The 25,012-nt window shown below is 34.5% G+C and overlaps 3 protein-coding genes across 4 annotated transcripts; 2 read left to right on the top strand and 1 right to left on the bottom strand.

Moving 5' to 3' along the window:
- Nucleotides 1–6,213: 6,213 nt before the first annotated feature.
- On the bottom strand, nucleotides 6,214–9,084 carry LOC121975976 (probable protein S-acyltransferase 1). Of its 2 annotated transcripts, XM_042527926.1 has the most exons (6): nucleotides 8,766–9,084; nucleotides 8,172–8,375; nucleotides 7,764–8,069; nucleotides 7,423–7,656; nucleotides 6,802–7,312; nucleotides 6,214–6,532 (listed from the first exon to the last, which is right to left on the bottom strand). In XM_042527926.1, the coding sequence occupies exons 1-5, from the start codon at nucleotides 8,814–8,816 to the stop codon at nucleotides 6,803–6,805; spliced, it is 1,305 nt and encodes a 434-aa protein (XP_042383860.1). In that variant the 5' UTR covers nucleotides 8,817–9,084; the 3' UTR covers nucleotides 6,214–6,532; nucleotide 6,802. The 2 variants fall into 2 exon arrangements, with proteins under 2 accessions (XP_042383860.1, XP_042383861.1); XM_042527927.1 differs by lacking the exon at nucleotides 8,172–8,375.
- A 1,456-nt stretch (nucleotides 9,085–10,540) lies between these two features.
- Nucleotides 10,541–13,771, top strand: LOC121975975 (guanylate kinase 2, chloroplastic/mitochondrial-like). Its single transcript, XM_042527925.1, has 4 exons — nucleotides 10,541–10,909; nucleotides 11,643–11,774; nucleotides 12,887–13,078; nucleotides 13,256–13,771. Exons 1-4 carry the CDS (start codon nucleotides 10,583–10,585, stop codon nucleotides 13,592–13,594), a joined length of 990 nt encoding a protein of 329 aa, XP_042383859.1. The 5' UTR covers nucleotides 10,541–10,582; the 3' UTR covers nucleotides 13,595–13,771.
- Nucleotides 13,772–16,338: 2,567 nt separating this feature from the next.
- On the top strand, nucleotides 16,339–23,366 carry LOC121975974 (ADP-ribosylation factor 2-B). Its single transcript, XM_042527924.1, has 7 exons — nucleotides 16,339–16,468; nucleotides 16,797–16,954; nucleotides 19,994–20,064; nucleotides 20,413–20,532; nucleotides 20,908–21,026; nucleotides 22,897–22,978; nucleotides 23,116–23,366. Exons 2-7 carry the CDS (start codon nucleotides 16,807–16,809, stop codon nucleotides 23,116–23,118), a joined length of 543 nt encoding a protein of 180 aa, XP_042383858.1. The 5' UTR covers nucleotides 16,339–16,468; nucleotides 16,797–16,806; the 3' UTR covers nucleotides 23,119–23,366.
- Nucleotides 23,367–25,012: the final 1,646 nt, after the last annotated feature.

Below are 25,012 nucleotides of genomic sequence, written 5' to 3'. Positions count from 1 at the left end.
TCGGAGATGGACAGATCTTGAAGGAGAAGAGTTTTAGGGCTTCCCACTAAGGGGAGAACCCTTCCCCAAGGAGAGGAACAAAGTCTCCAATCCCAAGATGAGTGAAAAAATGGGGTTCTTGACCCTTTTATACCCTCTCTAAATTGCCCAAGAAAATAAGGATTACAAGGGTTTGATAAACTGAGTTTTTCACCCCTTAAACTTTTCTGGTAATTTACCCTGAACCAAAATTGTAGCCCTTGAAAGTATCTATAATCTGATATTTGGATTGAGCCCTGCCTCTTATAGTGGTTCAAAGTTTGATCTGCAGTCTAGGCAAAAGGTGTGACATGGCCGAGAATGGGAGGCATGACCGTGCATTTTGGCACGACTAGACCTTGTTAATCTCTGGTAGACTCTGAAGCAAAGTTGTAGAGCTTGAAATTAACTACATTTTGTGTAGTGTTCGAAACCACTTAGTTAATTGAGGGAATTTATCGGATTAAATTACAATTTAATTAGAATCTGGATTTATTTAATTAAGAGAATTTATTAGATTAATTACAATTTAATTAGATTTTAAATTTATTTAATTAAGGATATTTATTGGGGTAATTGTAATTGTTCACTTGATTTAATTAAGAATTTATTACATAAATAGATTTAATTAATTAAATTAGCCTACAATTAGGAAATTTGGAATAGTTAATTATATTAAGAAAATAGAGAAATACAAATATATAAAGACTTAGTATTTATATATTTTATGTGTATAAAGTATCCATCTAATCAATTTAGAAATGAAATATAAATATTATATATATTATATATATATATATAATACAAATTATAGAGTATAAATTTAATGTAACGTATATATAATAATTAAGAAATTATAATTTGTGAATAATAAATGGATAAAACTTAGTATTTAGGAATTATAGGACTTAGCATTTATAAAGGGATAAATTTTGTATGTATATACAAATTTATATAACATAAGATATAAGTATATAGTACTAGGATATAAATATATAAAGACTTAGTATTTATATGTCTATAAATTATAGATTATTCATCTAATTAATACAGAAATAAAATATAAATAATATATTATATAATATAAAACGTATAATATAAATTATAAAGCATAAATAAAATTAAATAAAGAAGATATAAGATATAGAACGTATAAAAATATATAGTACATATAAACTAATTAAGAAACTATAGTATTATAAATTATACATATCATGAATAAAATTTATATGAGTAAAATATATATGGAATTATATAACCGTTGATATAGGTTTCTATTTAGACTTAGTATTAAGTTTTATAAAAATAATATATATAGGACTTAACATTTATAAAATTGGTAGGAATTAGAAATTGAGACTTAAGTCCTAAGTTCCTCTTTTATTTAAACCCTCACCTAGAACTCCACCTTGTCTTCTTGTTTCCTCCAACCCTAAACCCTCATCTCACCCAACACCACCGGTTCTAGAGCTCCAAGAGAAGACAACTAAATGAGGGGTTGGTAGCTAAGATTTAAAGGCATGTTCTCAATCATGTTATTGTTTTATTTAGCTTCTATGCCTTGTGAAGTTTCGGATTTTATAGTTTGTTAGGTTTGGTTCTGTTGTGATGTAAATTAACCTCAATGAGTGAATGAATTTCATTTCGGTGTCTTCTGTTGAAATGTAGAAAATTTAGTTAGCTTTCATTACCAATTTACAGAATCCTTTTCGTATCAAAGATGAATTTCAAATGATTTTTATATCACTGACTGACGAATCTAGAATTATGTCATGACCCTACTACTTTTGGTTCTATTGTGGTGTAAATTAGCCTCAATGGATGAAAGAATTTCACTTCGGTGTCTTCTGTTGAAATGTAAGAAATTTAGTTAGCTTTCATTATTAATTTATGGAACCCTTTTCGGATCAAAGATGAATTTCATATGATTTTTATACCACTGACTGGCGAATCTGGAACTATGTTATGACCCTGCTGCTTTTGGTTCTGTTGTGGTATAAATTAGTCTCAATGGGTAAACGAGTTTCACTTCAGTGTCTTTATTGAAATGTAGAAAATTTAATTAGCTTCATTATCAATTTACGAAATCCTTTTCGGATCAAAGATGAATTTCATATGATTTTTATACCATTGACTGATGAATCTAGAATTTTAATATGACCTTGCTGCTTTTGGTTATGTTGTGGTGAGTTTAAATTCTGTCTTAAGAGTTATGACTATGAATGTTGCATTAAAATTTGGGCCATGCTTCTAGTTGTCATCTCTTAGAAGATCCATGCTTAATTCTAAGTATTAAACTTGTAAATTTCATATTTGTGGGAGCAGTTCTAAATTCTATTTAGGGGGTCTTATTCATCATGATATTGCGCTACCACATCTTGTTTTATTTTAGTTCTTCAAGTTCATGTATGTTTAGGTACCTTATATAAGTTTCGGTTTTGGTTGTATGTATGTGTTAAGGAGATGATACCATGTTAGCTTTTATAGATTTGTAGGGTTTGGATTGTATAAGACCTTATGCTCTTTTATTACTTAGAAGTTGATACCATGCTAGCTCCTAGAAATTTTGATACCATAAAGTTGAACCCAAGTTTATGATTACTTTGTGTCATGTGTAGGTTCGGATCTTAGGAGGTAAGTTGCCATGAAACTAACCATCTTGTGCTTAAGATATATGTAAATTTTTAGAATTTGGTTTTGTTATACCTTTGTTTATTTTTGCTTCTTATCATGTTAATGTTAGGGAATTAGGATGTTGGATCTAGTTATGCCCATGTTTCTTCTTTCTCTTCATCATGTTAACTTAATGAGTCATATGTTAACTCTATATGTTTCGGACTTTTGGAGTTTAATATATGCACTCAATTATGTTTTGATAACTTAGTATGTTAGATTAATTCGTTATTTTAGGGACATGTATGTTATTAAATTGATGATAATATGCATGTGTAATGTGGTTCCAATGTGTAACTGATATCATGTAAAGTTATAAGTAGTTCTCTTTACGAAGACAATTTAAGAACCATGCATGTATACTTGCGATGTATGATATGAAATAGTTATATGGATAAGTAGAGGAATACGTGCATGTGTGGTGACAATACGGGATTGGTGCCTTGGGATGAGCTCCAGAAAGGGTCTTTCCAAAAATGAATGATGGTGCAACACATTGGTTTTGACTAGTGTGAGTTCTACCATAAGTCATATGCTTGTTGCGCAACTAATTACATGATCATGGACCAAATGAACAGACTCTAATGATGGTTACCACACCTGCGTTATGTTCGTCCCTTATTAAGTTATGCATATGTTTTTCTTTCTGTAAAGTAAGTTTATGCTCTATGCTTTCTAATTTTGTTCTTGCTTATGTTATGCTCTTGTTAGGTTTTAGATCTTTGCATTAGTAATGTTTAAGATTATATTTTTCTATGCTCATGTTATGCTTTATCTATGCAATTATTTATGTGGGGCGAAAAGTATGATAACATATATGTTTGGTAAGAGTATGTTCACGATTATGCTCTCCTTATGTTTATGCAAAACAATTAGCTAGAGGATAAATTAGTTAGTATAGGTTTCTCGATAGGATGCACGAATATAAGAACTAATTAATACATAATATGGTTTGAATGTGCTGAGTCTCTCGACTCAAAGATTTTAACTATTTCAGGTAATAAGACGGAGGCAGGAGACATTGACAAGTGGGCCAGCTCGGGACAACGGCAGTACAACCCGAAGATCTTCCAATTTAGTTTCCGTATCAGTTGGATGTTTCCTTTTGTAGAATAAATTCTGGAACTATATGACCAGTACCTAATGTGGCTAGTAGTTAAATGTTTTAAGGACTATCTAAGTATCTTAGTTAAATCGAGAGTATATTATGATTGTAAGTGCATTTATGATTCGAGACATCCGCAAAAAAAAAGTGACGTTTCATTTTAGTGCTTCGAACAACTCATAATTCCAACCGAACGCAAAGTTATGGTCGTTTCAAAATTCATCTACAGTCTGCCTAGATTCCAACGCAGCCCTATTTTAGCTCGACACAAGGTCTCATGTTCTCCTCCACACGGTCGTGCCTGGAGGCATGGTTGTGGTGTGTTAGCCTCAGTCAAAGAAGCACGGTCATGTCATTTGGCACGACCACCACATGATTGGCCTCTAGAAGATGGGCACGGTCATGCCAATTGGCATGGCCTGATCTTGATTCAGCTCTGAAGGGGAGGCACGACCGTGTCATTCGGCACGGCTTGAACATAGTGTGGCTCTGGAAGGGGGCACGGTTGTGCCACAAGGCACGACCTGTCCCAAATTCACCTCGAGGGATAGCACATGGTCGTGCCAATTGGCACGGACAGGTTGTTACATCTTCACTTGTTGCTTCAATATGTGCCTTCGCTTCATTTTTGCTCTATTATGCGTCCTGTCAATCAAAACATGTAAAAAGTATATCTCCGAATATAATATAATAGAAGTACGATATTATAATGAAATATGGTACAATAAACATAGATTATATTCATAAAATATAAATAAATATGAGTCAAAATATATATAAAAATATATATAATTTACACACATCACTTAACTACTCCACGAATGAATCATGCAAATTGAGAAGATCAATAATGTCGAGCAGAGAGCTATAAGTTCAATACAATATCTTCAATCAAATAATTCCTTCATCTTTACTTTTAAAGAGGAGAAAAAGGTAAATAAATAATCCCATTTAGTGGGATAAAAAGGTCATCTCCATCGGAGGAAGGTTTTTCATAACTTTTTTCTCCTTCTCTTTAATATGTGTCATTAAAATTGAAGAAGTTGGGTTCGGTTTTTCAAACTCAATTTCTTGTTTGTTTCTTCTTTTTTGATGGGGCCTACACGAAAAAGCTAAAAACTCTTTCTACCGTTGGAGATGCCGTTAGTTGTATATATTATGATTAAAAATTTACCTAACCTAAACCACACTAACTTTAATAATGAAGTACACATGTTTTGCTTGCTTTGCAACGTAAATAATTAATTGAATGCTTTTTAACTTTCTATTTTTTTTTACAACTTTTAGTACTAATTTTATCCCAACCAACCATCTCGTTGCTAATGCAATACATTTTGCTTATCATTTCTTATATCAATCAATTGAGCTAGTGTTCCTTTCAAAGGTAGGTCAAAAATATTTGCTACTAAGGAAGCTTTTTTGATGATGAATCAAAGTTATGACACTTTTCTTGAGCTCTACTTTTCATGAACTCCTAAAAGTGTTAAAATTTATACATAAGTGCACCAAATGAGCTTCCAATTGAGCAATCTTTTCGCTAAGCTAATCCCATGAGATTATACTAGTCCTTAGGGTTGCTCTGCTTCTTCCATTGGACATGATTAACCTACACAAGTTATAACAATGTTAGGAGTTTGATTCACCAGAAAGAGTGTATAGAGATAGGTTACAATGGATATGTTTTCTTATTTACTATCAATTTTTTTAAACATTAAATTTACAAGTAACTACTGAACAATATTGTCGATAGGAAAATGTTCTGTAGTGTGTTGTAGTTAAGAATCGAACTGTAAATGCTTAGAAGATTGTATGGGAGCCTTGCACTGCATCGTAGCTCGAGAGACTACATGATCATTAACCAAAATTATAGTATACGACCATCACTGCATCGACGATGCTAATATAAATTTACTCATGCGCTTACTTATATATCTGTATCTCTAGAAGACCATTACATGAGAGCTGCAATTTTAATTCTTGCCTATATCATCGTGTACTACCTCTATTCCATAGTTATATCCTTATCGAAATTTCATTCCACAAAGGAGGTAGAGTCTCGGAGGATCTATAATTTATTTTCAGTAAAAGTTGTTCGTCGTCAATGTCTTTATTAAGTAGTTTTGGACCAAAAATGACTTATAGTCAATGTCTTTGTCAAGTTCATAGTCAATTTCTAGATCATAATTTAGTTTTAGATGGTAGTTTTGACTTGAAAAAGTCAAATCAAATATTTTTTATCAAAAGTACTTAATAGCTAGTTATGTCTTGAGAGTCTCATGATTCCAATGTTCTTCATCCCTTAAAAATTTCTGAAAAGAAATTTAAAGACCATTCATCAAGTCAGATCCAAATTACTCATTTCGATATAATAATTTTTTTTCAATATTTTAAATAATGGAATAAAACGCAATTTGATTCTTATCAATGGTGCAACAAAAACAAAGTTTCAGCTTATGTACAGTACAAATAAATGATAAAAATAACAGTATAAAAAAAATTCTTCCACTTTGCTCAAAACTAAAAGCCTTCACTACTTCAGAACCAAATTACTCTCAGGCTTCAGAACACCAAAGTACATTCTTCCTTTGTTGAGCCGTATAAAAATACAATCAGAAGGAGACTGAACATGGAAAATACTGAATGACAAACGTTTCTTGTTGAGCAAAAAATATGAGCAATGACTCTCTTCAATACGTGGTGGTCACACTTAACTTCCAAAAAGCTAAGCAAGTATTCCTGCAAAATCAAGTAGCAGAACATAAGCTCCAAAAAAAATTATAGGAGAAAATAAGTAATCCTTTATTCATGAGATATGGTTTGTGTCTAGTTAAACTAAACAAGAATATTTGTTAATTTCTAAATCTAATTGTTGATCTAGATCTTCATTTGGGTTGTGGACCATATTAGAGGCCATGCATTTTTTTGATTTATGTAGTTGATCATTATGCAATGGGTTTTAGTCCTTGCTAGTTCTGATTCTTGCGTATAGCATTTCAAGCTCATACCTTATTTCCATAGGAAGCGACCATCGCCATGATCAGGATGACATGGACTCTCATGTGATCTACTTTCTTCATCAATCCTTTCATCCATAGTCAATCCATCAGCTTTTGTGCAGCTTTGCTTGGTGTAAACAGGTTCTTCTTCTATAGGTTCCTGATTACCAGGAAAAGCTAATCGATATGGCGAATCATCTTTGAGTTTTCCTTTCTGCAGATAATTGTCCTCAATTGCAGTGCAATCCGAGTTTTGCAATATGCTCGGAATGGGCTTTATGCCATCAAATTCATTGGTATTGCCCATCTCTAAGTCAACTTTCTCCTTTATGCCAACAATTTCTAGCAAACCATCTGGAGAAGCAGAATCGCGAATTGCATCCTGGAGTACCCATGCCCGGAAGTCATTCAAGGAAGGAGGAATCTTTGAGAAGAAGACATCTTTAACATTTCCAAACAAGCTCTTGTTATATGGATTCTCCTTCTTATCATAGCGATAACGGAAGTTCTCGTATGTTGTCTGCAGAAAAGGAAACAAATAGTTGTTCAGTTAATACTCAGATATGAAATCTTACATACAAAGTCAAAATGTACAATACACAATTATGGTCATGAAGCTTGTAGAACTACCTGATTGGTGCTGAGTAAGTAGAGATGGAATGCTGTCAAACCACCTACGAACCAAACTGATAAGAAGGTATAAATGATGAGAATAAGCGATACAATCTCGCCTCTCATAGACCTCCAGATAGAATTCTCATAATTTTTTCGTTCTCCGAGTATGTTTAACCATGAGAAAGTGAAGACATATATACATAGAAAGGTTGACGATGAGATGAACAAGAAGAAGGACCGATAGTTGCGCTGCATATTTACGAGGAGTTGCTCAAACTCAAAAACAAAAGATGGGTGCACTCCTTTCAGTAATTGACATATTTAATTTGAAGCCTGAAAATGTGTAGGATACTTACTACACCAATGCACTGACCAACCCATGGACAATGGTGATCAAACTTTTGAACGCAATTGTTGCAGACCGAGCAATGAGAAGCACGGGGCGGGCGATAGAATAAACATGTGTCACAAAACTTAACTCTTACATTGAAACCGTTGACATTAACATCTTTCGTACGCGGTAACCTGATGTTTGGAGTTGCTTGACTGACCCATTCCATCGAGCGAGGGGTAAAATCAAACGCTGCAGAATCAGGTGCTCTAGGATTCCTTGGTATTATTCCTGGATCTCTGCTAGAAGTCATTACAAGAAAACACAAATCCTGCATAACAAAAATATAAGTTTCTCAATCGACAACTTCGATGTGCCTTAATTCAAGTGTTTATATGAATATATAGGTGCTGTTTTATAATATACGACTTACTGCTACTGTGACCAGCATTGCAATGATCAATACTGGAAACCCAAGTATTTGATTATGGTGGTTGCTGTCAATCTCTTCATGTTTATGTATTTTAACAACTGCTTGCAAGCAAAATGCAATTGATGGAGCAGCGACTAGAAACATAGTCAGAAAAAGTGAAGCAACATCTGGACCAAATATCAACCTCCCACCACAGAAGAATCTCTGAGAAACAGAAGACATTGTGATCGGTAGTTGCAAAATTTTTGCAAGTCGATCATAAATGATTACCATAGAGTAATTCTACACATATACTTATTTATTATCCGCATCACTCAAATCTGATTGATTTGTTGCATATAACTTCGTTTATAAAGATTTGCTAAGGTTTTGTTGAAGCAGAGGAAAATGGTGTTTTATATGAAATTATATGTTCAAGAATTAATGAAGATTAGTCTACAAAAAGAATGCAACTTCAAATCATGGCCAATCATCCAAAGCGATGTTAAGAATTAGGTGATAAATGAAATATGATGCAGAAATTGTTGAACAAAACGATATAAACCTAATTCTGCGCCAATTTCACAATAACCAAAAGGGGGGAGAATTCCTTACATTGTTTCCTTTCCAAACCGTGTAGAGCCGCTTCAGTTGGGACATTTCCATCCCAACAAGGAACGATTTTTTCGATCCAGATCCAAATTTTAGGTCAGAAACACTCGAATTCGCAAGAAATTGATCTTCGGTTCCCTCTTTCTCTAGCTCTCCCGATCGGCTTCCTCTTCCTTTTCCACGGTGTTGGGGATCAGAACCAGTCTTCCCCAGCTCATGCCTCTCGGTTGTCGCCTCTAATTAGGGAAGGCGGTCTCTGCATTCGTTTGGCCGGTGCGCGCTCTTCTCGATTACTCCTCTTGCTGCGGCCTTTCCGCGGCAATTTGTTGACTCACAGTGGCAACGGTGGTTGGAAAAATATAAGAAAGGGGAAACTGCATTGAAGTCCTTCAATTTTCAAAAATCCCCCGTTAAAAAAGAAAACTTTTTCGAAAAAAAACAACCCTAAGTTCAATTACTGTTAAAATACCTCCTTTCTAAACTTCCAAAACACTTGTCGAAATGTACCTCTGCCATGAATGATTGGAGGATGAGAGCTCATGTCTGATTCTCATTAGCTATGTTGTTATTGATTAATGTTTAAATTAAATGCTTAATAGTGTTAAAATGTTGGATAAAATGGAATAACATTTTAAATTTGGCAGGATAAATTATGATTTAAAAAACCATGAACCCCTAGAATAACAAAAAAAATCTGTTAATTTCAAGAACAAAGTGAAAATTTCTCCAATTTGTATTTATCTTTCATTAATTGATTGTAAAAAGTAAAATGATAATAATAAAACTTGAGAACCTAATTTTAAAAAGTGGTAAAAGGCTAGAAGTAAATTTATTAAAAGTCGGGAATAAAGCAAAATTTACTCTTGCTTTTAATGGATATATCAATTTCATTATTTTACAAAATTATTTTTATTTATATGTTGTTATAAGAGCTACGAGATTATAATTAATATTCAATTATAGCAATGAAAATCATATATAGTCATGTAAATATTATACAATTATAGTACTATAAAAAAAATTAATAAATCCAGTTAGTTTAATTGTCTAGTCCGTTAATTTTATTGATTAGTCCAAGAGATGATTGGTCTGGTACCATAAAATTTTTCCACTAGCCACCAGGATAAATCAGGAAGTGTACGTGACGAGCAGCCCAGAAATCCAACATCCGTTAATTGTGTGCCCTATTTAGAAGAAAATTTTCTATAAATACGTTATAACTGGAGATCGAACTATAGATATCTAGTGACAACTTAGATATCCTATCACGATACCATAATCCGGGGACAATATAATATTGATTAGTATTAATTAAAAATAAAAAATTAATTATGGATAACTATTATAATATAATATTAGTCAATGGTAATCAAATTTGGCTACAATTAAAGTGTATAGTTATGTAATTATCATATTATTATTAGTATTGATTAAAGTTAAAATATTATTATAATATAATATTGATAATAAAAATTTCATATTATGTACTATAACTACTAGAATATATTGATTAAAATTAAAAAATATATATATTATAGTCACTGTAAAAGTGTAGCCGCTAATACAACACGCAAAGAAATAAAACAAAACTAGTTTTTAAAAAAATACATTGACGTACTATAGATTATGATAATAAATGAGAGAGAAGCGTTATTCTAAAGATTTCAAAAAAAAACCTTTTGAATTTTTTATTATTTTTTTATGTTCTCTGTTTTTTTTTTGTTCCCTTATATTCTTGCTCTTTTCCATCCCCCAAGTAAATAAATAATGTTTTTTCCATCCTCTTTTTCTTTCCTCCTCTATTTCCCGACGAATGGGACATGGACAAAGCTCGATTCTTAATGGGGCCGCTTCACCACTTCGGTCCACCGCCGACGCGAACGCCGCTCTCTAGCTCCGCTCGTCCTTGTTCCATGATCTTTCGGAGGCTCCTCACCTCCCTTGCTCGATCGCAGGCCGCTCCATTCCCCGGTCTTCCTCGGCCTATCTCCCCTCCCGCTATCTCGAGGAACACCGTCCTGAGCCGGTTGGGGTTCTTTGCGAGACGTAGGGAGGGCATCAGGTCTCTTCTCATGTCCTTGTCCTCCCCTGCAGAGGAAGCGAAACGCACTCCATTTGTTCCTCTTCCGCCTTCCACTGCCGATAAGGTTAGGGTTCTGAGTTTTCTTCGACCATCGTTTTGTACTGTGTACTGACAATTGGCGTTTGGATGATTTTTTTTTTTTTTTTTGGTGTTATGCGTTTCCTCGTATTGATAAGAAGTGTGTTCTGGATGCGTAGTGTTAGTCTACTGACAAGAGTTTTATAACCTTTGATTGAATAGTGATTCAGGAAATGGGTTCTGAGGATATAGGTTTATTGGTTGGAGGGCTCAGCGGTCATCATGATGGCAATTCCATCTGCGATCCCAGTTGATTCGTTTGTTCATTTATATCTCTGGTTGAATGTTGGCATAGTTGAAAGATAAAGAGAGGTAGGAAGTTATAATTGTATAATTTCGAAAGAACTATTTGAGCTTGCTGATTCTAGGTAGCAATGGCTGGGTTAATCACTCTAGATTAGGAAATTGGCTTGCTTAAACATTCAATTAGAAGCCAATGCATCCCATGCAGGTTTTCCTCCAATTTAGAAAGTTTTCTGGTCTGACTAGTGAATTTGGATAGAAGTTGTAAACAAATTGGGTAATGTGGCTGCTACTAATATCCGATGGTGTATGTTGTAGAATCAACATGCGTCAAACTATGTCACTAAACAACAATGAATTATGGAAATTCCTACATATGCTTGTTTAAGGTCATGTGCCGTTCATATTTTTACTTTTATTTCTCTTTCTTTCATGTTTGTTCACATTCTGAAACTGTGATATTAACTCATTGGTAGGCTGGCTTGTTCAAGCGACTTGAAGCCATGCTAGGTTCGCCTTTCAGTTCTGATCCTTTTTCTCCGCCGCCAAATCCCTTAATTCTTGTTGTTAGTGGACCAAGTGGTGTTGGTAAAGATGCAGTTATCAAAGTAAGAATCTTCTTTACTTTGTCAACTATAAACAGCGCTTTTGCAATTCATTCTTTAGCTTAAATTTTATGCCGTTATCATAACAGTGCCTCCAACGTCTTTTATATATTTATGAGCCTGATGCCAAGTATGAGTTTAAGAGTCTAAGAGATCTGGGGAGTTTAGACAAATGATAAGAGTTGGATGGCAGATTCACCAATTTAAAGAATTTGGACTTAAAAAATCAAGACCAATTTTCTATTTATCTCGATAGGGTTGCCAATGGCACTAAGTTTAGTTTTCTGTTCAGCTGCTTAAGGGCAACCCGGTGCACAAAGCTCCCGCCATGCGGAGTCCCGGAGAAGGATCCATTGTACGCAACCTTACCCTGCTTGTTTGCAAGAGGTTGTTTCCAGCATTCGAATCTATGACCTTTTGGTCACATAGCAACAACTTTACCATTGCGCCAAGGCTCCTCTTCAGCTGCTTGTTATGGCAAATTATTATGTGTCGCTTTGGCATAGTGCTATTTTCCATCTTTGTTGGAACATTTCGAGTTAACATTTTCATTATTTTAGTTCAGAAAATATCTTGTTATAACTTTCTGTCCTACTCAGACATAACATGACAAGCATTTTCACAACTGCATACTTAGAAAAATATCCGCTTTGCTTTCTTGGATTTATACTGAATTTAACAACTAATGGTGACAATGTCAGTTGCAAGACATGCATTTGCATAAATATATATCATTTTCACAGATTGAAGTGAACAGCTTATCCCTGAAATCTTTCTAGCAAACCATATAAACTGAAAAGTAGTTGAATCATTAGTTAACATGTTTTTCATAGCTATGAAAATGATAAGAAGAGTTTGGAAGATATATTTAGAATGGTTTTTTTTGTTTGTATCGATCACTTTTTGCTAAATTTATTTGATTTATGATATAGAAATAATTAGGAATATCTTTTTCTTTATGCCTTTTATGGGCCTCTCTATTTTTGTGCTGCAGTTTGAAATCCTAAATATATAATTGAACAAGAAATCCACTTTATTTGTTAGGTTGTTTGGTTTAGTTAATCTACATAGGAAATATAGCAATTTTTAAGATCAATATATTATCAATTTCACAGAGGCTACTTGAAGTTCGGGATGGGCTTCATTTTGTTGTTACGGCAACCAGCCGCCCACAACGACCAGGTGAAGTTGATGGAAAGGACTACTATTTTGTCAGCAAAGAGGAGTTTCTCTCGATGATTGAAAGGGATGAGCTTTTAGAACATGCTATTGTTTATGGCGATTACAAAGGAATTCCTAAGAAGCAGGTGGGCACTTGTTTTGAAGTTCTATCAGCACTGTGTCTTGTGTTGTATGCTACATTATTTTTCACACTGCATTTTAATAACCATTTTTTAGAAAAAAAAAATCCCTGGTTTGGATTAAAGTTGCATTATATTCTCATGCAAATCTTACTTCTGTTAATTCGCTATGTCAATTTTCAGATTCGCGATTACCTGGCTAAAGGGTTTGACATTGTATTGAGGGTGGATATACAAGGTGCTGCTACATTGAGGTCAGTACTGGGTGATTCAGCAGTGTTCATCTTCCTGGTTGCAGAGAGTGAAGAAGCATTAGTCAAGAGGCTTGTATCTCGTAAGACAGAAACCCCAGAAATGCTTCTTATTAGAGTTGCAACCGCTAGAGAGGAGGTTAGGCATATGAAAGAATTTGACTATGTTGTCACAAATGCTGAAGGGAAGCTCAACAATGCAGTGAAACTTGTAGAGTCTATCATCGATGCTGAGAAGGCTAGAATCCATAGCCGCAACATTAGGATCTAGTTCCAGAGGTTTGGCATCATTTGGTTTGTTTTAAATTTCATTCTCTATTCTGGACTCGATTTTTTCCATCCCATATTTCATCCATGGTATAGATCCCAATGATGTTATTTAACATGAGTGTTCGACTAAGAATTTGACATACTTTTTTTCGTACTTGATGCGAACAATTACTAGTGATTTGGTTTCTTTTAGCATAATTAAGATGCTCTCACTCTCACTCTCACTCTCACTCTCACTCTCATTCATTTCCTATAATTTCTCATGAGTTGACTATGTCCTATAGTGTCAAAGAAGTGATACTTGATAAACAAGTAAATAGCGCACAGACAAACAACATTGCTGAATCAGTATCGAAGGGAACCAATATGGCCAAAATTTAAAAGGTGTCCGTTTTTATTGTTTTATTGGAATCGTAAAACAAAAGATGTCCCTTTTATTGGAATAGAACAAAAAGGCTAAGGATGTCTAATCTTGTCTCTTGGTATATTTTTTTTTTAACTTTTCATATTAATATGGTAGCTACCAGATCATAGTCTATATCCAATTATAGTGCTATAGAATTGTAGTTATTATATAATTATTGATGCGGTGATAAGGGAAGGAGACTCCACCCCGTCGTCATGGTGGAGGTTAAGATCATGGTGGAGGTCAAAGTCAAGGTGGTCAAACGCTCCTATAACATCGGTTGATCGGGTAGCACGCTCGTCCGATCGGGATAAGGGCATCCATAGTGGTTAGAACCCATTGTGAGCTTCTTCGTTGTCACGTTTACGCCACATCAAAAGTTAAAAACCTCATACCTTTTTCCACTATCAAAAAAATTCTCAACAACTCCCTCGTGGGTCGCACACTTTTCATTATATATAATTCTCATTTCTCCTTCATATTTTATATTACACATCATTAAATTTTTATAAATTTTAAATTTATAAATTACTAAATAACATTAATAATTAAAAGAAATTATTATATAAAAAAAATTTATAATTAATTTAGTTGTTGGTTTTTTCATTTATTTTACAATTATTTAAAAAATTTAATATATAAAAAATAAAAAATATGAAAAAGCAGCTCCGTAACTACGAAATCACTTTTTCGTTCTAAGGGGAAAAACCTCCCTCCACTATGGGAGGGAGGTTTTTAATTGCTGCCACATCACAGTGTGAGCTCTGAAAGAGCTCCCACTGTGGATGCTCTAAGGAAGACCCGATCCGACATCATAACAGCTCGGTGAGATTCCGAGCTTCCAACGCTCAGAAAGACTGCCTAGGTATCTGCAAGGGCACGTCGAGCGACTTCCTCACTCGACTTTATATAGAGCTTCGAGAACAGAGCGGATTTACGACCGAGCTATGCAGAAACAGAAGAGCGGCCAAGCGACTTCTCAAGACAGCGGAAGCGTCGGCCGAGCGGCCTTCCCGCTCGGCCAGATAACACACTCATCTGAGCTGAGCGGTTATCCCTCAAGCGGCTATCCCACTCAGTCTAGTAAAAGACACTGCTAGATGGATATTATCTTTTTAGGAGCATGTGTCCTTGACATGCGGCATGGTCGGTGGTTGGTTCAGACAGAAGATCATACGGCAGAAGCTTCCACTGTCACTTCAAAGATATGCTCGGCTCGTTAAGGTATTGTGTCAGGGATACTTTACTGATATATCCTTCCAGGGGAAGCTTTGAGAAGCGTGCACACCTTGAGAAGTGTGCACGTGCGCTACAGGAATCTTATATAAAGGAGGGGGGGGGGGGGTCCAAGCTTCAGCGGAGGTATGCGATAATATACTGTTGCTGCTACTATTCGTTACTTTGCTCTGCTTCCACACATCGCCAGTGACTTGAGCGTCGGAGGGTCATCACCGGGAACCCCTTCCTTAGCTCAGCACTGATGCAGCTGTGGTTGCAGGATCTCTAGGAGTCAACACACGTTCAATCGGAGTGCTATGTCCCCAGCTTCCGTCACTTCAACTATCAAACAGAATCAATTATAGTAATTATAATTTCATAATTATTACAACTATATAATTTTAGCAGTGATGATCTCACAACTATTTTAATATAATATTGTAAATGTTATAATATGATATTCAGAAATAATTGTTTTTTTTTAGGATTCGTAATTGTTGTAATATGATGTTGATATGTGTTTGATCAATATTGATAAGTGTTGATTTGTGAATTATAGTTTTTACAATATAGTATTATTAATTTGATCAGAATTAGAGTGTTATTATAATATAATATTCATCAGTATTAATTTGATCAGAATTAGAGTGTTATTATAATATAATATTCATCAGTATTAAGTATTAATAAAAAATAAAGTATTATATTATAATAGCTATGAATTATAATTATTATAATATAATTATAATTACTATAATATAATTTTTTTTATGTTGATTATATTATGATAATTATGAAATCATAATAAAAAAATTAATGAAGTTGACTGAGACGTTTTTTATATATGATAAATGAGATATTTTTTTGATAATAAATTGAAAAAGGATCTTTTAATTTTTGCTCAACTAATATTACATATATCAATTAAGAAAATAAAAAAGGAGAGGTTTTAATTTTCTTTTTCTTTTTAAAAAATTTGTTATCATACCATTCACATTTGAGATTTTGCATATCTTCCAAATGAAATCGGATCGAATTTATTTGCTAAACGAAAAAACCCAACCGACCCGAACCCGTACCCAGCCCGACAATGATGTGGCAGCTTTCGTTTCGTATCGGTCGGTGGCTTTCAGTATTTATTCGGCCGCTATTTATTCATTCCAACATTGTGTTCCTTTTCTCCACGCGTAGCAGAGAAGCGAAGACCTCTCTCGTCCTCGTCTCCTCCAATCTACCTACCTTGCTTCCCAGGTGATCCTGATCTCTCCTTTGCCTCTCGATCTTCGTTGTTTTAGTTCACGTTATGCTTGATCTGCTTCTTCCGGCTTACTATATTAGATCGATCTAACTTTTCGCGCGACGACTCTTTGCTCGGAACCAGATTCGTTCAGATCTTGTTTTTTTCGAAGCCTTCGTCGCCTTGATCTGTATATTTATTTTTTGGGGGCTTTTGTATCAAGTTTCAACTCCATATCCTATTCTGCTCCATATCTGCTTCCTTTGTTGTTGGATCTTCGATTCGTGTGTTATTGCTTTATTTTACGATTTATTGATTTTTTTTATTTATTAAATATGATAGGTGAGGAACAATGGGGCTTTCTTTCGCGAAGCTGTTTAGTCGCCTGTTTGCGAAGAAGGAGATGAGAATCCTGATGGTCGGGCTTGATGCTGCCGGTAAGACGACCATCCTGTACAAGCTCAAGCTTGGAGAGATTGTAACCACCATTCCAACAATCGGTGAGCATTATTCCTCATTGCTCGCAGTTATCCTCTTTTCTGTCATATGATTAAGAGGTGGTTGCTAGATTTATTTAGGAACGCGATTGGTCTTTTACCTAATCTTTTTATCCTGTGAAGTATTTACCTAGCGGTTAGAACTTGTGAAGAATAGTATAATGTAGTCGCAACAAAACAGGACAAATAGGGATATGGAATCCATATCATGAAAATTTAAACAGAATCTAAACAAACAACCTCAATATAAGAGTAAGGAATGAAATATGAACAAAATCCATTGCAATTCTTACATCCATGCTCAAAACATCGCCAACAACTTGAACTAGTGATAAGAGATAAGATGTGTACAGTGAATTAACATATTTCATGAACTATTAAACAAGCTGTAAAACATAAATTAAAATGCTGTCAAATGGAGCTTATATCTTGAGTAAAAAGGATGGAGGGGGAATGAGGGATTCGATCACTGGATGAACTCTAGTTAAGGAACTCTCCCCTGGATTTGCCATCCCTTGTCGTGCACAAGGGACCATCTCTTCTGTTTTTAAATTTTAATATTTGTCTGCATTCCCTATATCCATCCCTATTGTAGTATCAATATGTTTATGAGGGAAGATTCAAACTGTTAGTCATTTGATACATCCGCAGCCTCACCAATTGGTGATAGGTAAAACAGCTTCACATCTTAACCTACAACCATTCCACATTACCAACCTAGTGCAACTTCTTTGAAGGCTGGGAACTTCAGCTCATTCAAAATGTCACTTGGTTGCAGATAAACTTGAGACTTTAAATATATGGACACCTTGAGCATCAGATTCGTCAATTGATTTCTGCCCAGTGTTTAAAATTTTGTTTTGTGCCGGGTGGAACGAACGAAACTTACCCTTCTGCCCATACACCAAAACCGACACTGGCGCTCCATAGGTTTCGAGGCCCACGACCAGCCTTAGAGGCATCGCGCGAGTCATGCGGTTGCGGAGGAGGTGTCACACTAGCCCCGCGGCCACGGCGTCAAAGGACTCGTCGCATGAGCCCCGTGGTCGCGGCAGACTCGTTGCGTGAACCCTGCAGTGGCAGTGAGGCGGTGAGGTGGCGAGGCAAAATAAAAATCGGGAGCGGCGGCAGAATTGTGAAGGGAGAGGAAAAGTTAGGATTTATTAAATGTGTTAATTAAAATCATTATATTATATATATAATATCTAATATATAATTAATTATTATAATTATATATTATATAAAATAATAAATAATTAAATAAGCTGTTAATTAATTACTATAATTGTAATACTTTTTTATTAAAAATAAAAAAATTAAAGTAAAAAATAGATAATTTATATAATATATAGTTATATAATTTAAAATAATTTTTACAAAAACTTTAAATTATTTTTATAAATTAAAAATAGATTAGAATTTTATAAAAAAATTTAAAATTTTAAATAACTTTAAAATTTTATAAATAATTCTAAAAAAATAATTGTTAAGTTTTTTTTAATAAATATATAAAAATTTTAAATAAATTTGATTATATATATATAATTTAGAATATTTATAAACTATAATTATATATTATATAAATTATGATCTTTATGTTAATTTATATAATTATTATAGATAATATTTTATTTATCTTATAAGCAAGATTTGGAACCATAAATATTAACATATTTAGCTCTCTACTTTTTAGATTCTTGGTTCCTAATCAAAACACATTTTTATTGATATGAATGTTTGATATTTACATCTAGGAAATACTTTAGATTACCTATTCTTTATTTAAAGTTTTGAGAAAGGTATGTCGTCAAGTTACATAAAATTACTACAACAACCAAACCTTATATATATATATATATATATATATATATATATATATATATATATATATATATATATATATCGAAACTCTATCGGCACGATACGATACCGAAACAGTATTGTTCTGGTTTAGGACCGAAACTTCGGCATGGGTCGAGATTTTAAACCTTGTTTACGCCTGATATTTTTGCCTTCCAAGCTACTGCATCATCTCGAAATTGACCCTTGTACATGATATTGGTGCATAATTTCAATCCTAGCATGGAATTAACTAAAGATAAGAGTTAGATAGGTGTAGCAAGTCAAAATCAAATTTAACCAAGCGACAATGTATACTAGGTACAATGTCATGATCCCCTTCACAAGCTAGGTTACCCAATACAATCCACTAAAAGTTCAAACCAAATGGGGTTTACATTTCATGGTAACAGAGTTAAAACATAATTTGGAGGTTTATCTTCTATGATTATTCTTCTAGCTACTTGGAGCATACCTTGAATTTGTGTTTATTAGTTTGTATTGTTACCATCCACTTTTTCCTACGTATTAGAATGGCTGATTCCCTTTGTGAAAGGAGTACAAGAATTTTATGAGGAAAAGGGTTTTTATGCAACCATTTTAGTTTTTAATGCTCTTGTTGAAATGAACTCTTAGGGAATTTCTATCAAAAACCAGTAGCAAATTTGGGACATAGACCTAATTTATGGCATATGCTTCCTTCTAGGTGATTTATGGCACTTGTATGAAACAAACTTTTCAAAGTTATTGTTCCAGTTGATCTTATTTCTCTTTTGTTGTACTGTGTCTTTGCCAATATATGAAGAAGCATTGATGACACCTGTTTGTTTTATTTGATTTTTGGTACTTCTAGATTCTGTTATGAGAACTAATAGTCGTTGCTAGTCTACTCATTATGCTTAGTAGTTGCAGTTATTTTATCTTTTATATTTGAATATCACGTTTTCTTGGTGTCAATTGGAAATTAATCTTTCTACAACTTTTTTGGCAATATCTTGATGATTGATTAGATGATAATTGAGTTCATTAAAAACAAGCTTTATTAATAGGCAATCAATGTGCAACTAAGGACTGTCATGAAAATACTTGTTTCTATGTATTAATGACTGTCAATTGTCTAAAAGGTTTTTGTTGTTCTGAGCAGTTTGAGCTTGTTGCTATAACATTGCATTGTTAAAATTAAGCTAATGGTTGTTAATGCAGGGTTCAATGTGGAGACTGTTGAGTACAAGAACATTAGTTTCACTGTATGGGATGTTGGTGGTCAGGACAAGGTACTGGCCCATTTACTCTAGACCATTTCTGATCCAAACAATTTCTTTGCTTTGGATGAGTTTTTCCTTTTGGTGACGACTTCGTTTCATATCCAAATGATTGCTTCACGTTTGATGAGTTGTTTTCTTTTGTTGACAACTTTTTATGATGGTATCTTTATGTCACTTAGGGTAATGAGAAAAAAAACTTGAGTATTCAATATCTAAGGTTGTGTCACACTAAATATGACCTAGATGTCCTGGGTTTTAGATGCATATGGAACTTGCTTAATTCTCCGTCTATGATTAGTCTGTTAATTGTTACTTGTTTCCCTATTCCTCAATACTTATGATTCTGGTCATCAACAGATTAGACCTCTATGGAGGCATTATTTCCAGAACACACAAGGACTTATTTTTGTTGTTGATAGCAATGATCGAGATCGTGTTGTTGAGGCAAGAGATGAACTACACAGGATGCTTAATGAGGTAAATCTTTTAGTAACCATCCACCTCTCATGATTTATAAAATCTACTGTCTGCGTAATAAGACTCTGAAAAAAAAGGTAGATTTCATCATTCAACTTCCCATTGTGTTCATAAGATCATTCATTTCTTTGCAATTATCTTTACTTGTATGGATCTACTGGACTCTTTTATAAGGTTTGACTTTTGACAAATAAATAACAAAGATAGAGAAACTTTACTACAACATAGTACTTTATTTTTCTTGACTTGCTATGATCCTTTGAATAGTTTGTTTAAAGTAGAAAGCTCCATATTTGTCTTCATTGCCAAATAAACCTGCAAAATTTCCTTTTTAGAACTTTTTTTATCTGATTGGTTGGGGTTCTGTACTGATAGGATGAACTAAGGGACGCTGTCTTGCTCGTGTTTGCTAACAAACAAGACCTTCCAAATGCAATGAATGCTGCTGAAATCACTGATAAGCTTGGCCTTCATTCTCTACGTCAGCGACACTGGTAAAGTGTCTGTTCAGCTATTGTTTTCTGAACTACTTTTCTGCTATATTAACAGTAAAATACTATGAATTTTTTAACAATTACTTTGTAGCCATGCGACTCACTCTTCATCTTCTCTTTATCCTTGTCAAATCTTGACAGTTGACATTTAAAATCAGGCACTGATATCTTGCACATGAAATGTGTACAATTTTTTAGGCAATGAGATTCTGAAAACCTAGGTGCATACCTACGTTGAATGCTTGTAATGAAGTTAATTAACATTAGGTCGTGTGCTGAATTTTTTTAATCATTGAGTTATTGAATAATCTAGGCCTATAGCTTTTAGTGCTGAATTGTGGGAGTTGATTGAACAATACTCCGCTATTAGCGATCAGGATTGGATATTCATTGCACATACCTCATGCTAGATGCACTGTGTTCTCTAGTTGGAATATCACTTGGATTAATTATCTATTTACAGTTAAAGTATGTTGGATTATTGTCTGTTCATTGTTAAGAAAGTTGGTTTGAAATCTGCTTTACAGAAATGGAGAAACCCAGGTTCGTAATTTGATTAGAAGATTACAAGTTTTTGTTGGTACTTATCGTATCTTCTCAAGTAATCACTGATCGATGAATAGAAAAGAAACAGAGGAAGCACATCATAGCTCCCTTCTTTTGATTCATCTGATCCACTGAAATTTGATGGTAGTGTCAGATATCTAGAATAGGAAGTCCATCTAATGGTAGTTCATTGTCAACCATTGACACAAGAGTACTTACTATGTCTCTGCATAGGATAGAAGTGAGAAGGAAAATCAATTTGATTTGTTAGGGCAGTCTGATGTGAGACAGATTAGCAGAGGTTGATCATTGATGGCCTCTATAAAATCAATAATTTCCAAGTGTCCTAATGCTTATTCTCGTATCCACACCTTGCAGTAACAGGCAAGTCAATTTCCTAGGCTCTCATCGTTTTGCATTTAGCACATAACGATAAACCAAGTTAATTAACCAGGCTGAATTATAGTTTCAGACGCATGTTTCACCTTCTTTATTTGTATTAATGTCTGTATTGTGGATAGAAAGCAGATGCCCAGCATACAGTATCTCACTTGTGAAGTATTTTGATTAATTTTGGTGATATTCTTGAGAAATTCCCTATTGTCAGTTCTTTTAGTTCTTCAATCTCCGGCTTCAAATAATGCCTTACTGTTTATAAATTGGTTTTCTCCCAAGTTCGAGAAGTTGACTACCTTGATCTTTACAGATGTGTTAATTTTATTGTTCGCCTGAGCATTGTGCTTTGGTTGAAGCTCAGAAGTTTGATGACTCCATAAGATCCATTTGACTTGCTAACTATCTTAGGCATATATCTAGTGTTTATACACACTTGAATCTATATGTGGAGTATTCAACCTTTTGTCATAATTTTAGCACATCACTTCAAATCATACAACCTCGAGCATCAACTTGTTAAATTTCTTGTAACTGTTGCACAGGAAAACTCTATAAACAATCTCGTGCCACTTTTAGTTCTACTTTATAACATCGTATAGTTCTCTATATAACCAGCCATATATTCTAGAAATTTGCACTCTTCCTCTACCTCTATACATATGGCATCCGGTGACTCATCAGATCACATGTAAAATTTTTGGAAATAACTGCGTCAAACATGTGGGTCCACACCTCGTTGCTTTATCATATCTGATCCAAGAAACACAGCTATAAAGTGCAATGTCAGGAAGATGTCCAAATGGTTGACGTGGTTATAGCAGCTGTTTGTACTTGTTTCTAAAAAGATCTCTACTAGATACTTCGCAGATGATTTATAGAAAATAATGAAGTTGTTATTCTGCTGGCTGATTTGTGCACTTTTTCCCAGGTACATACAAAGCACCTGCGCTACATCTGGTGAGGGGTTGTATGAAGGGCTTGATTGGCTCTCCAACAACATTGCCAGCAAGGTACCAACCTCGTGCTTTGTTTAACGTTCATAATGCTAAATTGTACTGTGTTTATTATGTTTAAATAAGACTACTTTACACAGAAAAAGTTAGTCGTAGTCTTTTATTGCATGCTTACAAAAAGTGTTTGTCTACAGTAATCAAAGCCTGCTTCGAAGGTTCATATCTTAACATCAGCAGTGTTCGCGTTTGATGCTTTTGTGACAACGGAAGCAAGGAGACTATTAATTTTCCACTTGGGACATCGTTTTCCCCTTTCCCATCTGCATTTAAAAACCTAATACAAATCTGTAAAACAAATATATGCTTGATTACCCATTTTTCAATGTTTTGACGATGGACGCAGCAAACGACTGAGATTCTCTCGTTATATATTTTTTTTTCTCGATATTGATTTTCTGCCTGCGCAGGCTGCAAAGGTTCCTGTCGTATCCTAAAACATAAATCTTCGAAGCTGACGTTAAATTTTCTAGTTGCGTTGATAGGGCAATGTGGTGTTTGATGGAATACGTCTCAATCAATTTTCAGTGGGGGTAAAAATATTTTAAGTGTGGATTCTCACATGCAAAGGCCACTGTAATAAGGTCAATGTTTCTTATGATTTATCCTATTTCAGATTGTGTGGAATTTGGGGATGATAATGAGAGGGAGTGGGGGTAGATTTGTCATCTTCACTTTTGAATTATATTGTCACGTCCTATAGGAGTTTTTGTTAGAGGAAAATCCGACAACATCTTTCTTGTACTGATGACAATCTGAAATATAAATACAATCACAAGAATACATACATCAGCTCACACGGTTGAAATATACACAATCATATAGTTATATACTCGACCCACTTAGCTGGAATAAAATAATCATAACAACATAGTTATATATATTAAACAGCTCACACGACTATATTAAAACATAGAGAAAACAAAAGGAAAACTAAAAACGAAGATTGCTAGTCGACTAGGCTTGCACAACCATAACAAAACAAATACAATTAAACAACCACATGGTTAAACACCAATATCATGCCAAAACCATAAAGTATATATGAAAGAAGAACAAGAGCAAGGTAAAACCGCCCTCTGATGTGACATGGAATCAACAGACAGGATATTTCAAACGATACAACATATCTATGTGTTAACATGAAAATAACAGGAAAAATAAGAGGTAGTGAGTATAACATACTCAGCGGGTATCGTGCAAATATGCATAGTAAGATATATCTACCAATAATAATCATGGAGTACAGTCTCCTGAATAATAACAGGTAATGCAAAACTGAAACAAGGGGAGAAACTGTACTCACCAGGGTTTCCTATCCTGACATAAAGGTGTGAACCTCTCCAACAGATGTAGGGTCATCAGACCAAATACATAATGTATCCTATATGCATGTCAATCATATGCAATCACAAAAATGCAGCATCCAAAATGCAATAATCACAAGCAATAAATGCAATCCATGCATATGACATAGTCACCCCTAACGCAGTCAGCCATCTCACACATGATGGTGAGACCGAGTGGGTAGGACTATGACAACTGTGCACTCTACCATCACTATTCCTGAATGATCGAGTGGACAGGATGTTGTCGGAGTACACATATCCTCCTCCCTCAAATCATAAGTGGAGGAGCGCAATGCTCTGATCTCCCTGTGTCATAGTCAATAGGAGGGATCCCTGTCCTGCTACCATGCTGCAATCACACTACCTATGAGCGGACCAGCGAAGCCCTGACAGAGCAAACTACACACACCCTGCCAGATATACCACTAATCCATGAGTGGTTGTGTGTGCAGATCCATGTAACTGACGATGTGCTCAACAATAATAAAACCGACAATCGCTCAGCATGCAATCATGTGAGATGGTGCATGACACTAAGCATGTAAATCCTGACAAATACCAACCTCTTCATAATGTGTACCAACGAAGAAACCAAGTCCAAATCAATGATCTAGGTACACATGCTAGATAGTAAACCTAAGTACACATGTCAAGTAATAAACAAGGTACACGTGCCAAGTATAAC

Source organism: Zingiber officinale, chromosome 4B (genome assembly GCF_018446385.1).
Source record: "Zingiber officinale cultivar Zhangliang chromosome 4B, Zo_v1.1, whole genome shotgun sequence".
Classification (NCBI taxonomy): Eukaryota; Viridiplantae; Streptophyta; class Magnoliopsida; order Zingiberales; family Zingiberaceae; genus Zingiber; species Zingiber officinale.
This window is presented reverse-complemented; position numbering and strand designations above follow the sequence as displayed.

What these genes read in the sequence shown, in the direction of transcription:
- LOC121975974 (XM_042527924.1), top strand. Translation starts at nt 16,807, where the DNA reads ATGGGGCTTTCTTTCGCGAAGCTGTTTAGTCGCCTGTTTGCGAAGAAG. An exon ending in AACCACCATTCCAACAATCG is followed by an intron (nt 16,955 to 19,993) that starts GTGAGCATTATT and finishes TTGTTAATGCAG; the next exon opens with GGTTCAATGTGGAGACTGTT. An exon ending in TCTCTACGTCAGCGACACTG is followed by an intron (nt 21,027 to 22,896) that starts GTAAAGTGTCTG and finishes ACTTTTTCCCAG; the next exon opens with GTACATACAAAGCACCTGCG.
- LOC121975976 (XM_042527926.1), bottom strand. Translation starts at nt 8,816, where the DNA reads ATGGAAATGTCCCAACTGAAGCGGCTCTACACGGTTTGGAAAGGAAAC. An exon ending in CGGTTTGGAAAGGAAACAAT is followed by an intron (nt 8,376 to 8,765) that starts GTAAGGAATTCT and finishes TCTGTTTCTCAG; the next exon opens with AGATTCTTCTGTGGTGGGAG. An exon ending in CAATGCTGGTCACAGTAGCA is followed by an intron (nt 8,070 to 8,171) that starts GTAAGTCGTATA and finishes TTTGTTATGCAG; the next exon opens with GATTTGTGTTTTCTTGTAAT.
- LOC121975975 (XM_042527925.1), top strand. Translation starts at nt 10,583, where the DNA reads ATGGACAAAGCTCGATTCTTAATGGGGCCGCTTCACCACTTCGGTCCA. An exon ending in CGCCTTCCACTGCCGATAAG is followed by an intron (nt 10,910 to 11,642) that starts GTTAGGGTTCTG and finishes ACTCATTGGTAG; the next exon opens with GCTGGCTTGTTCAAGCGACT. An exon ending in GTAAAGATGCAGTTATCAAA is followed by an intron (nt 11,775 to 12,886) that starts GTAAGAATCTTC and finishes TCAATTTCACAG; the next exon opens with AGGCTACTTGAAGTTCGGGA.